Raw genomic sequence first — 11,899 nt, forward strand, 5'->3', positions numbered from 1 at the left:
TCAAGAGCCCAATTACCCCAATCAATATTTGGTCAGGGCTTTCATCATCTTTCTCAGTCAAGTCTAAGTGTGTACTTAAGCTCAAGTACCCTGCAGACTTTTCCATAACTCCCCCACTCCCTGCTCACCCAGTGCTCCAGTTGTCCTGACTCCAAACACTCTAAAATCTGGTTTCACCTAGAGACTTACAGCCAAACGTTGCAAAGGCAGGAACAGCAGCATTTGGAAACAACCCTGAGGACAGTGAACCCCGTGAGGAACAGCAACAGGGAAACTCACATGCTGCAAGCACATGGAGTGGAGACTGTGCCAGAAAAACCCACAAAGCCTCCACTGCTGGATTAGCAGGAGGGTTCCAAGTGAACCTGCAGCATAAGCAGAGAGCTGATACGCTGGGGAAATGGTGTGACAGGTCACCTGTGCCACATCAGAGCCACTGACAGGTTTTTGTTGTGGCCACCCGTGCTCTGCTCCACAAGGAAGCGACAAAGGACACACAAAACACTGATCACAAACACGTCCCAATTACCCTGTGCAAGAAAACGCAAGACACAGGAGGCCTGGGGGTAAATGTAGAGATATTTGAGATTTAGGTGTCACCTCATGCTGACAGGATCCCAGACACCTCTGAGTAGGGCAGCAGTGCCCCTGCACAACCCTCTGGTGCAGCAGTCAGCTCTGCCCACCCACTGCCAGGAAGGGAAGGAGGAGCCCCTTCAAAGAAGTGAAGGCCCAGCAGTTTGCTGGGTGCCCTCTCTCTCTCACAGGGGCTGTGCTGTCACAAAACACAAGAGCCCTCAGTGGTGTCACAATGTTTATTAGTCTGTACAGTCCTCAGCAGATGCAGTTTAGATGATTCCAATCTGGAAAGAAGCAAAGGATGTTAAAACAGATGTTATGGTGGCAGAAAGGCAGAGCCTCCACCACAGACATCACTGCATCTCCCCAGGATTCCTGTCCTCCAAGGCTTCCTCCTCCCAGACCTGCCCAAGAGCTCCACACATCCACTTTGTACACTTATCCCACAGTGATCCTTGTGCTGTACATTCCCCTACTCCACTCTGGACCACCTCTGCCTCCTGCCTACCTCAATCACCTTGGGGACTGAACTGACTGACAACGTGGCTCCTCAGCACTCAGATCCTGTCTGGCTACAGGGCCACACAAGTGCCACCACATGAGTACCTCATGAAGAAACTCAGGAAGAACAATCAGTGGAGGAGACACGGGACAAGGTGCAAAAAAAGCTTCCAAGTTTCAAAGACATCTCACCTTGTTGGCCACATCCAGTGCATCATAATCAGGAGCCAGTCGGACGTAAGCCTTCTTCTCTCCATCAGGCCTAGAGAGGAACAGGAGGCATCAGGACAGAGACAACTCCCCCCTGCTCCACATTCCTGCAACCCCCGTGTGCATCAGTGGTTCCTTTGGAAACATCACATTACTCAGTGAAACTGAAGTTTACATCATTTGCACAGGACTCCCTGGGTGTCAGAAGTGCTCCTTGAAGAGGCAAAGAGCTCCCTGAGGAAACCAACCCTCTGCTCTGCCAACATTTCCCACTTCCACCAAGATGTGCTCAGTCCAAAGCTGCACTTAGCCGTGGAGCTTTGTCCCACATCTGCTGAATCTCACACATGTATTCCCATTTTCTGCCAAAATGAAGCACCTCACACCCACCAGGGACCTGTTCTCCTCCCCATTCTCACCTGATCAACGTGTTGACCTTGGCCACATCGATATCATACAGCTTCTTGACAGCCTGTTTGATCTGGTGCTTGTTTGCCTTGACATCCACGATGAACACCAGAGTGTTGTTATCCTCAATCTTCTTCATCGCTGATTCTGTGGTCAGAGGGAACTTGATAATGGCATAATGGTCCAGCCTGCAAGAGAGGTACTATGATTAACAGAGGACTGGCAGGTGCTCCTCTGAATTTCAGGGGCTTTTTCTGGGGTGCATCAGTCACCTAAGGTTATAATCACAAACTCTCAGGCTTTGGTCGCATAAAATCATCACCTGCATCCCAAACCACCAGGTCCCCACAGCAGCCCATTCACGGGGTTGCTCCCACCTCCCAAACCCCCCAGCAGGGCAGAACCCCCCAGCACACGCACTTGTTTCTCCGTGGGGCGCTCTTCCGGGGGTATTTGGGCTGCCTCCGCAGCCGCAGCGTCTTGGGCCTGCGGAATGTGGGCGACGTGCGGATCTTCTTCTTCTTGTGGCTGTGAACCCCCTTCAGGACGGCCTTCTTGGCCTTCAGCGCCTTTGCCTTAGCCTCTGTCTTCGGAGGCACAGCTGTGAGGAGAGCTCAGTCAGCGCCACACGGATCTGCAGGGTCGGGGTGCGCTCTCCGGCCAGGCATGGCTTCCTCGGGTCAGCGAGCAGCACCTTACCCAGCGGCCCGCGCTCACTCATACAACCAAGAGGAGCCCCCAAAACGCTCAACTGTGTTAGAAGTCTCCCGTTTCCGTGCGGGAAAAGGCACTTATTCCGTGCCCGCGCAGGATTCCTAGCACCGAAATGGGAACATCCCCCGCCTCCCTCAGACAACCCGGCAGGCCTCTCCCACCACCTCCACGTGCCCGCGCTGAACACAGCGCTGGAACCCTGCGTCACTCCCCGCTTCGCTCAGCCCGGCTCCCACCCACATACACCAACACCCCGCGGGGTCCCACACGCCACCCGGGGACCCCAACGCGGACCCGGCGCCCCGCGCCCTCACCCTCCTTCTTCGCCTTGGGCGCCATCTTGGCCAGGCGGAAGCCGAAAGGGGTCTCCTACTCCGCGCAGCACGGGCTTATACCCCCAAATCTCGCGGGAGCAAGGGAATCGCCACCACCCCTCCGGCCCAACTCTCACGACATCTTCGGAGCATGCCGGTAGTGGTAGTACTCTCTAACGGACTCCTGCGCGCACGCGCAACGCTGTCCCGCGCTCCGTAGGGCGTCATGGGAGTTGTAGTCTGGCACGCTGCTGTCCCTCCCCGCCGTCGTGGCGGTGCGGGACCGGGGTGAGCCCCTGGGTGGCGGGGCATTACCGGGGTCCCGCCGCGGTGGTAGCAGCGCAATGGCCCAGTCCCGGAGTAACCGGCGTCCTGGCCCCTCCCACGCCCCCGTTCGGGGGCGTGGGAGGGGCCAGGACGCCGGTTACTCCGGGACTGGGCGTGAAGCACCGAGCACCGCTACCGGCGCTGGGAGGTTGGCGGTAACGGGGACAGCCCGCTTCATTCCCTCGCCGTGGGGACAGGGACGAGGCGGGGAGAGCTTGATCTTTGACTGGGATGAGGCGAGGGGACAGCGGGATCTGTGCACGGCGGACGCGGGACGGGGGGGACACATGGGGAGCGGTGGGACACGGGGATGGGGCTGGGTGGCATTTGGGGACTGACAGATTGCGGGGCAGGGACAGCCATACCCTGGGGTGGCCGTGGGGACAGCTGGGACACAGGGATGGATGGATGGATCGCGGGGACAGTGGTACCCGGGTGTGCAGGAATGTGAGGGTGGCGGGACACGGGGACAGCTGGGACACGGGTGTGGGACAGCCACGCCTGGGGCAGGGAGACAGTGACACCCTGGGGTGGCACACTGGGGATGTGGGGATGGCTGGGACACGGGGACAGCTGTGCCCCAGGGTGTGAGGACAGCCACAGGCAGGGACCTCGAGGTGGCAGGGATGTGGGGACAGCCATCCTTGGTGACGTGGGGAATCAGGACACAGGGACAAGGGAAAAGTGGACACTGTTGGGATAAGGGGACAGCCCCACCTGGGGACACGGCGACAACCATGATCCACAATGCTGTTCACGGCGACAACTGTGACATGGGGACATGACCACCCCTTGCTCTCTGTGTCCCCAGACCCCGCCTGACCCTCATCCCGTCCCCGCTGCCCCGGCCACCCACGGACCATGAACGTGCTGGCCCCGGTCCGCAGGGACAGGGTCATCGCCGACCTGCCCGCGGTGAGCAGGGGGACCCGCCAGCCCGGGGGTGACCCGGGCGAGCCCCGTGCTCACCCCGCTGTCCCCCTTTGTCCCCTCGCAGTGTTTTCGCAAGGAGGCCGCCCTGCACACCCGCCCCGCCTTCCACCCCACGGTGGCCGGCGCCTGCCAGGAGCAGCGGACGGGCACCGTGGGGTCTGTCCCGCGGGGTTTGGGGTCCCCGCTGTCGGGCTCGGGGGGTGACAAGGGACCCTCGGTGCCGCCAGCCGCGGGCGGGGGTCCCCGGCGTGGGCGCCGCGTGGCTGCCGGCGCTGCCCGGTGCCGAGCCCTGCGTCACGGCGCTGGAATGCGGAGCGGGGGGGACACGGGGGGAGCGCGGGGCGGGAGCGGGGATCCGCGATGAGCGGCGGGGGGGACACCCGGGATGCGGGATGAACCGCGGAGGGGCCGGGATACGGAGCGGGGGGGACACCGGGGGAGCTCGGGGGTCCGGGATGAACCGCGGGGAGGACACCGGGGGACACCGAAGGGACAGCGGGGGAGCACGGGGGTCCCGGATGAACCGCGGAGGGCCGGGATGCGGAGCGGGGGGGACACCGGGGGACACGAGGGGCCGGGCGGGGATGGGATGGGACCAGCCCAAAACCCTCGGGGACAGCCCGGCTATGCCTCCCACCCTGCTGAGCCTCGCGTCCCCCTCGCTGTAGGTTCAAGATCTCCAAGATCATCGTGGTGGGCGACCTCTCGGTGGGGAAGACGTGCCTGATCAATCGGTAACGGGAGCCCCGGGGAGGCTCGGAGGCGGATGGAGAGGGGGGAAGTGACCCCTCTCCCCCAAAGGACAACAGCACCTTGGGCTGAGCCCAGCTCTGGTGCTGGGCACTCCCGGGGCGGGGGGCACTGAGTCCCCACGGGGTCAGGGGATGTTGATACCCCCCTGCCTCCCCCCCAGGTTTTGCAAGGACACTTTTGATAAGAACTACAAGGCGACCATCGGGGTGGATTTCGAGATGGAGCGGTTTGAGGTGCTGGGGGTGCCCTTCAGCCTGCAGCTGTGAGTAGGTGCCAGTCCCCTCCCCACACACCCCTGCAACGCCCCCCTCACCTCCCACGCTCCCCCAGGTGGGACACGGCCGGCCAGGAGCGTTTCAAGTGCATCGCCTCCACCTACTACCGGGGAGCACAGGGTGAGCTCCCCCTGCAGCCCAGCTGCCCACCCCACTGTCCCTGTCCCCGTCCCCATCTCACCCTCCTTCCTCCCCAGCCATCGTGATTGTCTTCGATGTCAACGACGTGGGGTCCCTGGAGCACACACGGTAGGTGACACATGGCCCAGAGGAGGGGCCAGGGATGAGAGTGGGGGACAGAGAGCGGCTGTGGGGCTGCTGTGCTGTGTGAGCAGTGCTGGCCACCAGCTAGTGACAGTGGCTCCACAGGCAGTGGCTGGCTGACGCCCTGAAGGAGAACGACCCATCCAACGTGATCCTCTTTCTGGTGGGCTCCAAGAAGGATCTGAGCGTGAGTGTGTCCCCCTCCCTGTGGGCAAACCGTGCCCTGGCTGTCCCTGTCACCCACCCGTGCCCGGCCTGGTTGGCAGACCCCAGCACAGTACAGCCTGATGGAGAAGGACGCTCTCAAGGTGGCCCAGGAGATGCAGGCAGAGTACTGGGCTGTGTCCTCACTCACTGGTGAGTCCCAGCTGGGTGGGAGGCTGCAGACCCCACATCAGCCAGGTCGGGGGACACTCAGGGGGTCTCTTCTTCCCGTGGGGCAGGGGAGAACGTGCGGGATTTCTTCTTCCGAGTGGCGGCGCTGACCTTTGAGAGCAGCGTGCTGGCCGAGCTGGAGCGCGGCAGCGGCGCCCGCAGGATCGGCGACACCGTGCGTGAGTAGCCCCGGCCAGCCCCGCCCGGGCGTCCCCCTTGTCCCCCCACACACCCACCCACCCTGCCTCCTCCCTCTGTCCCTCAGGGATCAGCAGCAAGGAGAGCGACCTGTACCTGTCAACGCCCCGCAAGAAACCCAAGTGCTGCCAGTGAGGGGACAGCCCCAGCCCCCTCCGTGCTCACACCTCTGGACCAAAGAGGGGCGACCCCGGCCGGCCCCGAGGAGACGTCCCTGCCACCCCCAGCCCCTCCCGGCCCCTGGTCTGCCTGGGCACCCCTGGTCTGCCTGGGCACCCCTGGCCTGCCCGGGCACCCCTGGCTGGGGCGGGCAGGAGCACCCATGTGGCTCCTGTAGCTATGCAAACCCAGGTACTGCTCGCAGGAGATGTCCTCAGGCTCCCTTTTGTCTTAATAAAATCTTTTTTATGCTTTGTAAGAAAGGCGTGGGGCTGGAGGCAGGGGGCTGGGGCTGGCTGTGGGTCTCCCTGTCCCTGGTGCAGCCCCCAGGCTCACAGGCAAACAGAGGATGGATGGTTGCCACTGAGGACGAGTTCCTTTTCCGCCGAGGAGCATCCCTGTCCTGTAGAGCCAGGGGGGATGTGTCTCTCTCAGGAGGACACACGAGGTGACACTCCCACATCACTCCCAGCCCAACTGGTGCTGGTCGAAGCGGGGCTGCAGGCGGGGGGGGACACAGTGGGAGCACTTGTAGCGCTCCTGGATCCACTTCCCTCCCTCGCTGTTCTCCATGCAGATGGCAGCGACCCCTGTGGGGACACACGGGAGGGCTCAGCACTGCCCACCACAGCCTGTGGGAGCGGCGGTCCCACTGCACCCATGGGTGCACCCTCTCCTACCTGCCACGACCCCGCCCAGCCGCTCCACCAGCTCGATGGCCGCTCTCATGGTGCCCCCAGTCTCAACCCACTGGTCCACCAGGAGGATGCGCAGACCTGGAGTGGGGAGAGGCTGTGCATGAGTGCCCCGTGCCCACCGTGCAGCCCCCCCCCCCCAGGAGGGCAGCACCCCTGGCTCACCCGGTGAGATGGCGTCGGTGCGGAGCTCCATCAGTTTCTGTCGGCCCGAGTAGTCGCTGTAGGGCTGAGCCTCCGTCTGCACGCACAGGTGCCCGGCTTTGCGGATGGCCAGGAAGCCTTTCCGCAGGGTGGCAGCGGCTGCAGCGCCTGCAGGTGGGCACAGCACTGTCAGGACCCCCAGGTCAAGGGACAGAGACCCTGCGCTCGCCTGTGAGCCGTGCCCTGCTCACCCAGGATGAAGCCCATGGCGTCGATGCCGGCCACCATGTCGATGGCATCTCCCTGGAAGGGCTGCAGCAGGTCGGCCAGGCAGTCCTGCAAGCCCTGGGGGGAGAGTGGAGGGGCTGGGTGTGGGCAGCCCACCGTGGGCACCCACAGCTGGGTGCCCCAGCAGCCCCTGGAGGTGCAGCCCACCCCGGGCACTGGGTACTTGCGGGTGGCAGTAGAGCCGGGAGGGGTCCAGCCAGGCATAGTTGGGACCTTTGACGTTGGGGGCCATCAGTGCCAGGTACCAGCCCTTCTCCCGGGTGGCAGGGACGTGGCACAGGTCCATGCGTGGGGACTGCAGGCGCTGCAAGCACTGAGCACAAAGTGGGGTGAGACTTCCCCACCTCCCCATGGCCTGGTGCCCCCTACCCACACCCACACGTGGCACCCCAGGGCCCAGGGTTCCCGTTCTGGCTCCATACCTGGTGCTGGTGGAAGGGCTGAGCCGAGCAGGACCGTCACAGGAGCGTCACAGACAGCGACAGCTGAGCGGGGGCAGCCCCTGTGGCCCTGGGCCAGCACCCTCAGCCAGCTGGACACTGGGACAGAGCCAGGCAGGAACCCTTCCCATGGGCCACTGATGTCTCCCAGTGGCTCTGCTGTCCCAGCCAGGCAGGGCTGTGCTGGGAACCAACAGGGCTGTGGTGTTTGCAGCCCATGTGGGTGTCCCCAGCGCCAGCTGCCTGTGCCAGCGTGGGTGGCACACTGGGGTGGCACCCTGTGATGTCGGGGTCAGCCAGCCAGGGTGATGATCAGGGGGATTTCCTGCAGCTTTTGGTGGTCTTGGACAGCACAGGGATTTTTTGAGGCCACGCACGTCCCCGTTGGGGTGTCCAGGCACTGTCCTGCCCTGCTGAGAACTGGCTGCCACAGCATCCCAGCGAGCCAGGGCTGTGTCCTGACTGCCAATGGGCTCCGGGGGCAGGAGCTGGCCAGGAGGGACAGCCCTGGCAGCGCTCTGGGAATGCCAGTGTGGGCAGCCAGCCCAGCTGGGCACCGGGCTCTGGGCTGTCCTGTGGGAGGCACATCCGTGGCATGGGGTGTGGGGCCACAGGGAGCGTCCCTGGGATGGGACATGGGGATGCAGCACGCACTCATGGGGTGGGATGTGCAGATGTGGGGAGCACCGTGGGAAGGGGATGCGGGGAGCATCTGTGGGCCGGGATCCGGGGCTGCACAGAGCATCCTCAGGGAGGGATGCAGGGATGCAGGGACGCAGGGATGCAGGGACGCAGGGATGCAGGGACGCAGGGACGCAGGGATGCAGGGACGCAGGGATGCAGGGATGCCGGGAGCATCGTTCTCCCGTCGGGGGCCGCTCCGGGGCCAGGGGCTGCGCGGGGGCCGGTGCGTCACGGGGCGGGGGTTTGGGGCCGGCTCGTTACCGGTCCCGGCACATCACCCCACCGGCTGCCACAGCAACGGGGCCGGTCCCACCGGGAGGGGTGACCCCTTCCCCGCGGGCTGCCGGCGCGGGACGTGCGGCGGCTGCGGGAGCGGCGGCAGCACCCCGGCTCTGCGGGACCCTCCGCGCGGTGCCGGGCCGTGCCAAGCCGTGCCGGGCCGCCCCGCGTGGGCGGGCTGCGCCGCTCTATAAGGCGGCCCCACGGCGGCGAGCGGCGCGGTGCCATGTGCGCCCCGGGGCTGCTCTGCCGCCTCCTCCTCCTCCTCTTCCTCCTCCTGCTCCTGCTGCCGCCTGCCCCCGGAGCGGCCTCGCCGGGACGGCCCCGCGCCCGCCGCGGGCTCACCTACCCCGGGACGCTGTGGTGCGGTGCGGGCAGCAACGCGGACAGCTACGAGCAGCTGGGTAAGGGCAGCAGGGATGCTGCTACATGTATCTTCCCATCCCTTCTCATCCCATCCCATCCCTTCTCATCCCATCCCACTCCCTTCCATCCCTTCCAATTCCATCCCATCCCATCCCATCCCCAACCCACTGCTCCATCCCATCCCCAACCCATCGCTGGGTCAATCCCCACCAATCCTAATCCAGTCCATCCCAGTACTGGTCTGGATGGACTGGTCTACTCCAGCCCCTGTCCCCATAGTAGTTCAATCCTCCTCTGTCCCAGTTCAGTCCCCACCCAAGCACCAGTCCAATCCCAGTTCACCTCTGCCTAGTCCCTATCACAATTCTTCCTGGTGCTGCTCCACTCTTGATCCACCCTCTGTCCCCAGCCTACTCTGTGGTCCATCCTGCTGCCATTCCAGTCCCCATCCCAGGGCTTTGTCATCTCTTCCTGTTTTTCTGACCAATATTTTGATCCAAACTTCTCCTGTAGGGCTGACCATTAGGAAAATATCTTCTCACAGTCTTCTCCTCTCTTCTGGCCCTACAAAGCCTTCATTATTTAAGATAGGAAATCAGTGAGGAATTGTGCTTTGCAAATTACTTGGCCTAACAAAGAGGTGGGTCCTGACATTGCACTCAAGAATTATGGCTGAAACTGAGTGGAAAGGAAGACCCAGTTCACAAGTGCAGATCTTCTTTTGCCAATGGACTACTCACCTTTTATTTATTTCTTAGTATACTATTCATCCCAATACTGCTCCACTCCCTGTTGCTATCCTGATCCCAGCCTAAACCCTCTTGTGGCCCTTTCCAGGACCCCAGTCTCATCCCCAGTGTGGTATTGGCACAGCCCAGTCCCAGTCCCAGTGCCAGCCTTGTCCCCACCCAAGCGCTGATCCAGCTGAACCCATCCACCCTTACCTACCCCAGCATCATTCCATGCATGCATCAGCCCAATCAGTCCTGATCCTAGCCCTGGCCTAGCCCAACCCCAGCCCTGCCTGCAGCCCCCGTTTCCCTGCAGGGGAGCACCGGGACACGGACCGGTGCTGCCGGGAGCACGACCACTGCCAGCACGTCATCCACCCCTTCACCGCCCGCTACGGCTACCGCAACCTGCGCTGGCACACCATCAGCCACTGCGACTGCGACCTCAGGTGAGCGTCCCCAAAGTGCCCCAGGGCTCTCTGGCATCCCCCCGGGGGCTGGCAGCCCCCTGAGCCCGCTGTGCCCCGGGCAGGTTGAGGGAGTGCCTGAGGCGGGTGAACGACACGGCCTCGCGCGTGGTGGGCCAGGCCTTCTTCAACGTCATCCAGGTGCCCTGCTTCGAGTTCACCTACAGGGAGGAGTGTGTGGAGCCCTATCTCTATGTCTGGTGAGTGTCCCCCTGCGCTGGGGACTGTCCCCTTGCCCTGTGGGGCTTGTCCCACCCTGTGGTGCCTCCTGGATTTTCGCAGGTGCAAGGCGTACAACACGGTGGCCGTGGCGGTGCCCCGAGAGCCGGTGCTGTATGAATTTGGGGGGGAGCTCATCGACAGGGCAGCCAGGCCCAGGGGAGTCCCCCTGAGCCCCCCGTGGGGCAGCACAGGGGGAGGAGGAGCCCTCCCAGTGGATCATCACACCAGGACACCCCCCAAGGCTGGCAAGAAAGAGAGGAAGAGAAAGAAAGATAAGAAGAATAAGGGGAAAGGTCTGAAAAAGAAAGGCTCTTCTGAAAAGAGGGCACGGAGCCATCCTGCTGGCCCTGCTGATCCCTGGGCCCTGCTGCCATCATCCAACACCATCCTGAGTGATGCCCCAGCACGGGAGGGAGTGGGCAGGCAGCCAGTGCCAGCCACTCCCTCCCCGGTCCCCACCACGAGCGGGAAGAGGAGGAGAAAGGAGAGGAACAGAAAGAAGAGGCTGAAAAGTAAAACTGAGGCCGAGCCCGCACAAGAGCTGCAGCTCTGAGTCCTCCCTGAGCCCTGCATGGGTCCTGGCTGTGAAATAAATTTACATCTGCTTGAGCATCCTTGGTTTTGTCTCTGGGGGAAAGGATGGCACCAGGGGCAGCATCCAGGGGAAATCCCGGGGCTGATCCTGTGGAACACCTAGAGCTGGGTGGTATCCAGGGGTTTGAGCTGTTCCTCACTGCTCCCCTCAGTCCATGTCATTGTCCTGGCACTGGGGACGGAGCTGGGTAGGGATCCAGGGGTTTGAGCTGTTCCTCACTGCTCCCCTCAGTCCATGTCATTGTCCTGGCACTGGGGACACAGCTCTTGGCTACGTGCTGGCAGCAGGGCTGAGCCCCAGTTTCAGCTCCCCTGCTAGGGGGTTAAATTCCAGCTCCCCAGGCATCTCATTTTCTCTGGGAGTTCTCTGAATTGCACCACCCAAGCTCTCTCATGCTCTTAATGCCTTGCCTTTCCCATGCTCCCACACCAGCATCAACTCCTTCTCCCTTCCTTGGGGAGGAACAGGGGCTTGGCCCTCCCTGAAGGCTCCTCAAATGCCTGCAGAGCTCCTTAGAGTGGGACAACAGACACTTTTCCAGCCCTGGGACAGAGGCAGACACTGCCTGGGAAGAGCTGGGGCACAGAGAGCTGCCTGTGTCCCTTCCTGGTGGGTGGGGACCCTGTCTGGGCCCCTGCAGCCAGGAGCAGGGAATAGGGCATGGCCACCAACTCCTCCAAAGTGCTTCCAAGGGTGGAGTATGGCTCAGCCCAGTGTCCTGGTGAGGTGGTGGAAAGATTTTCCTGCACCAGCACCAAATACCAGGCTTGGAAAGAGCTGGAGCGCCAGGAGCCAAGCAGACAGCAAAGCCCACGCTGAGGAGCATGCAGTGCAATCCCAAATCCCTGAAATAAGCGGATCACGCGAGGCCAGGGGGGAATTCCAAGGGTGGAGGAAGGCATTGCTTCCTCTCCGGCTGCAAAGCCCCTGTGGCAGCCACAGCATCCCGGCAGGAAGCACGGACAGGGGGCACGCGGA

General features: G+C 62.8%; 4 protein-coding genes and 2 non-coding genes across 7 annotated transcripts; 2 read left to right on the plus strand and 4 right to left on the minus strand.

The window, feature by feature from the left end:
* Nucleotides 1–801: 801 nt before the first annotated feature.
* RPL23A (ribosomal protein L23a) lies at nucleotides 802–2,880 on the minus strand. The gene is made up of 5 exons (XM_054646826.2): nucleotides 2,727–2,880; nucleotides 2,119–2,299; nucleotides 1,710–1,886; nucleotides 1,273–1,342; nucleotides 802–863 (listed from the first exon to the last, which is right to left on the minus strand). Exons 1-5 carry the CDS (start codon nucleotides 2,749–2,751, stop codon nucleotides 849–851), a joined length of 468 nt encoding a protein of 155 aa, XP_054502801.1. The 5' UTR covers nucleotides 2,752–2,880; the 3' UTR covers nucleotides 802–848.
* LOC129129441 (small nucleolar RNA SNORD42) lies at nucleotides 1,411–1,476 on the minus strand. The gene has a single exon (XR_008535442.2). It is a non-coding gene; the product is annotated as a small nucleolar RNA SNORD42 (small nucleolar RNA).
* On the minus strand, nucleotides 1,957–2,027 carry LOC129129429 (small nucleolar RNA Z17). The gene has a single exon (XR_008535430.1). It is a non-coding gene; the product is annotated as a small nucleolar RNA Z17 (small nucleolar RNA).
* A 256-nt stretch (nucleotides 2,881–3,136) lies between the features above and the next one.
* RAB34 (RAB34, member RAS oncogene family) lies at nucleotides 3,137–6,267 on the plus strand. 2 transcript variants are annotated; one of them, XM_077188678.1, is made up of 11 exons: nucleotides 3,137–3,208; nucleotides 3,865–3,968; nucleotides 4,051–4,142; nucleotides 4,655–4,720; nucleotides 4,900–5,001; nucleotides 5,070–5,134; nucleotides 5,212–5,263; nucleotides 5,384–5,465; nucleotides 5,545–5,635; nucleotides 5,722–5,828; nucleotides 5,919–6,267. In XM_077188678.1, exons 2-11 carry the CDS (start codon nucleotides 3,915–3,917, stop codon nucleotides 6,186–6,188), a joined length of 981 nt encoding a protein of 326 aa, XP_077044793.1. In that variant the 5' UTR covers nucleotides 3,137–3,208; nucleotides 3,865–3,914; the 3' UTR covers nucleotides 6,189–6,267. The 2 variants fall into 2 exon arrangements, with proteins under 2 accessions (XP_077044793.1, XP_054502949.1); XM_054646974.2 differs by having other exon boundaries at nucleotides 5,722–5,832; nucleotides 5,919–6,119.
* On the minus strand, nucleotides 6,231–7,994 carry LOC129129204 (adenine phosphoribosyltransferase-like). The gene is made up of 6 exons (XM_077188680.1): nucleotides 7,560–7,994; nucleotides 7,301–7,450; nucleotides 7,101–7,194; nucleotides 6,871–7,017; nucleotides 6,691–6,786; nucleotides 6,231–6,600 (listed from the first exon to the last, which is right to left on the minus strand). The coding sequence occupies exons 2-6, from the start codon at nucleotides 7,421–7,423 to the stop codon at nucleotides 6,473–6,475; spliced, it is 588 nt and encodes a 195-aa protein (XP_077044795.1). The 5' UTR covers nucleotides 7,424–7,450; nucleotides 7,560–7,994; the 3' UTR covers nucleotides 6,231–6,472.
* A 583-nt stretch (nucleotides 7,995–8,577) lies between these two features.
* Nucleotides 8,578–10,935, plus strand: PROCA1 (protein interacting with cyclin A1). Its single transcript, XM_054647240.2, has 4 exons — nucleotides 8,578–8,944; nucleotides 9,954–10,086; nucleotides 10,170–10,304; nucleotides 10,387–10,935. The coding sequence occupies exons 1-4, from the start codon at nucleotides 8,767–8,769 to the stop codon at nucleotides 10,877–10,879; spliced, it is 939 nt and encodes a 312-aa protein (XP_054503215.2). The 5' UTR covers nucleotides 8,578–8,766; the 3' UTR covers nucleotides 10,880–10,935.
* The last annotated feature ends 964 nt before the right edge of the window (nucleotides 10,936–11,899 follow it).

This window comes from Agelaius phoeniceus, chromosome 20, assembly GCF_051311805.1.
Source record: "Agelaius phoeniceus isolate bAgePho1 chromosome 20, bAgePho1.hap1, whole genome shotgun sequence".
Taxonomy (NCBI): Eukaryota; Metazoa; Chordata; class Aves; order Passeriformes; family Icteridae; genus Agelaius; species Agelaius phoeniceus.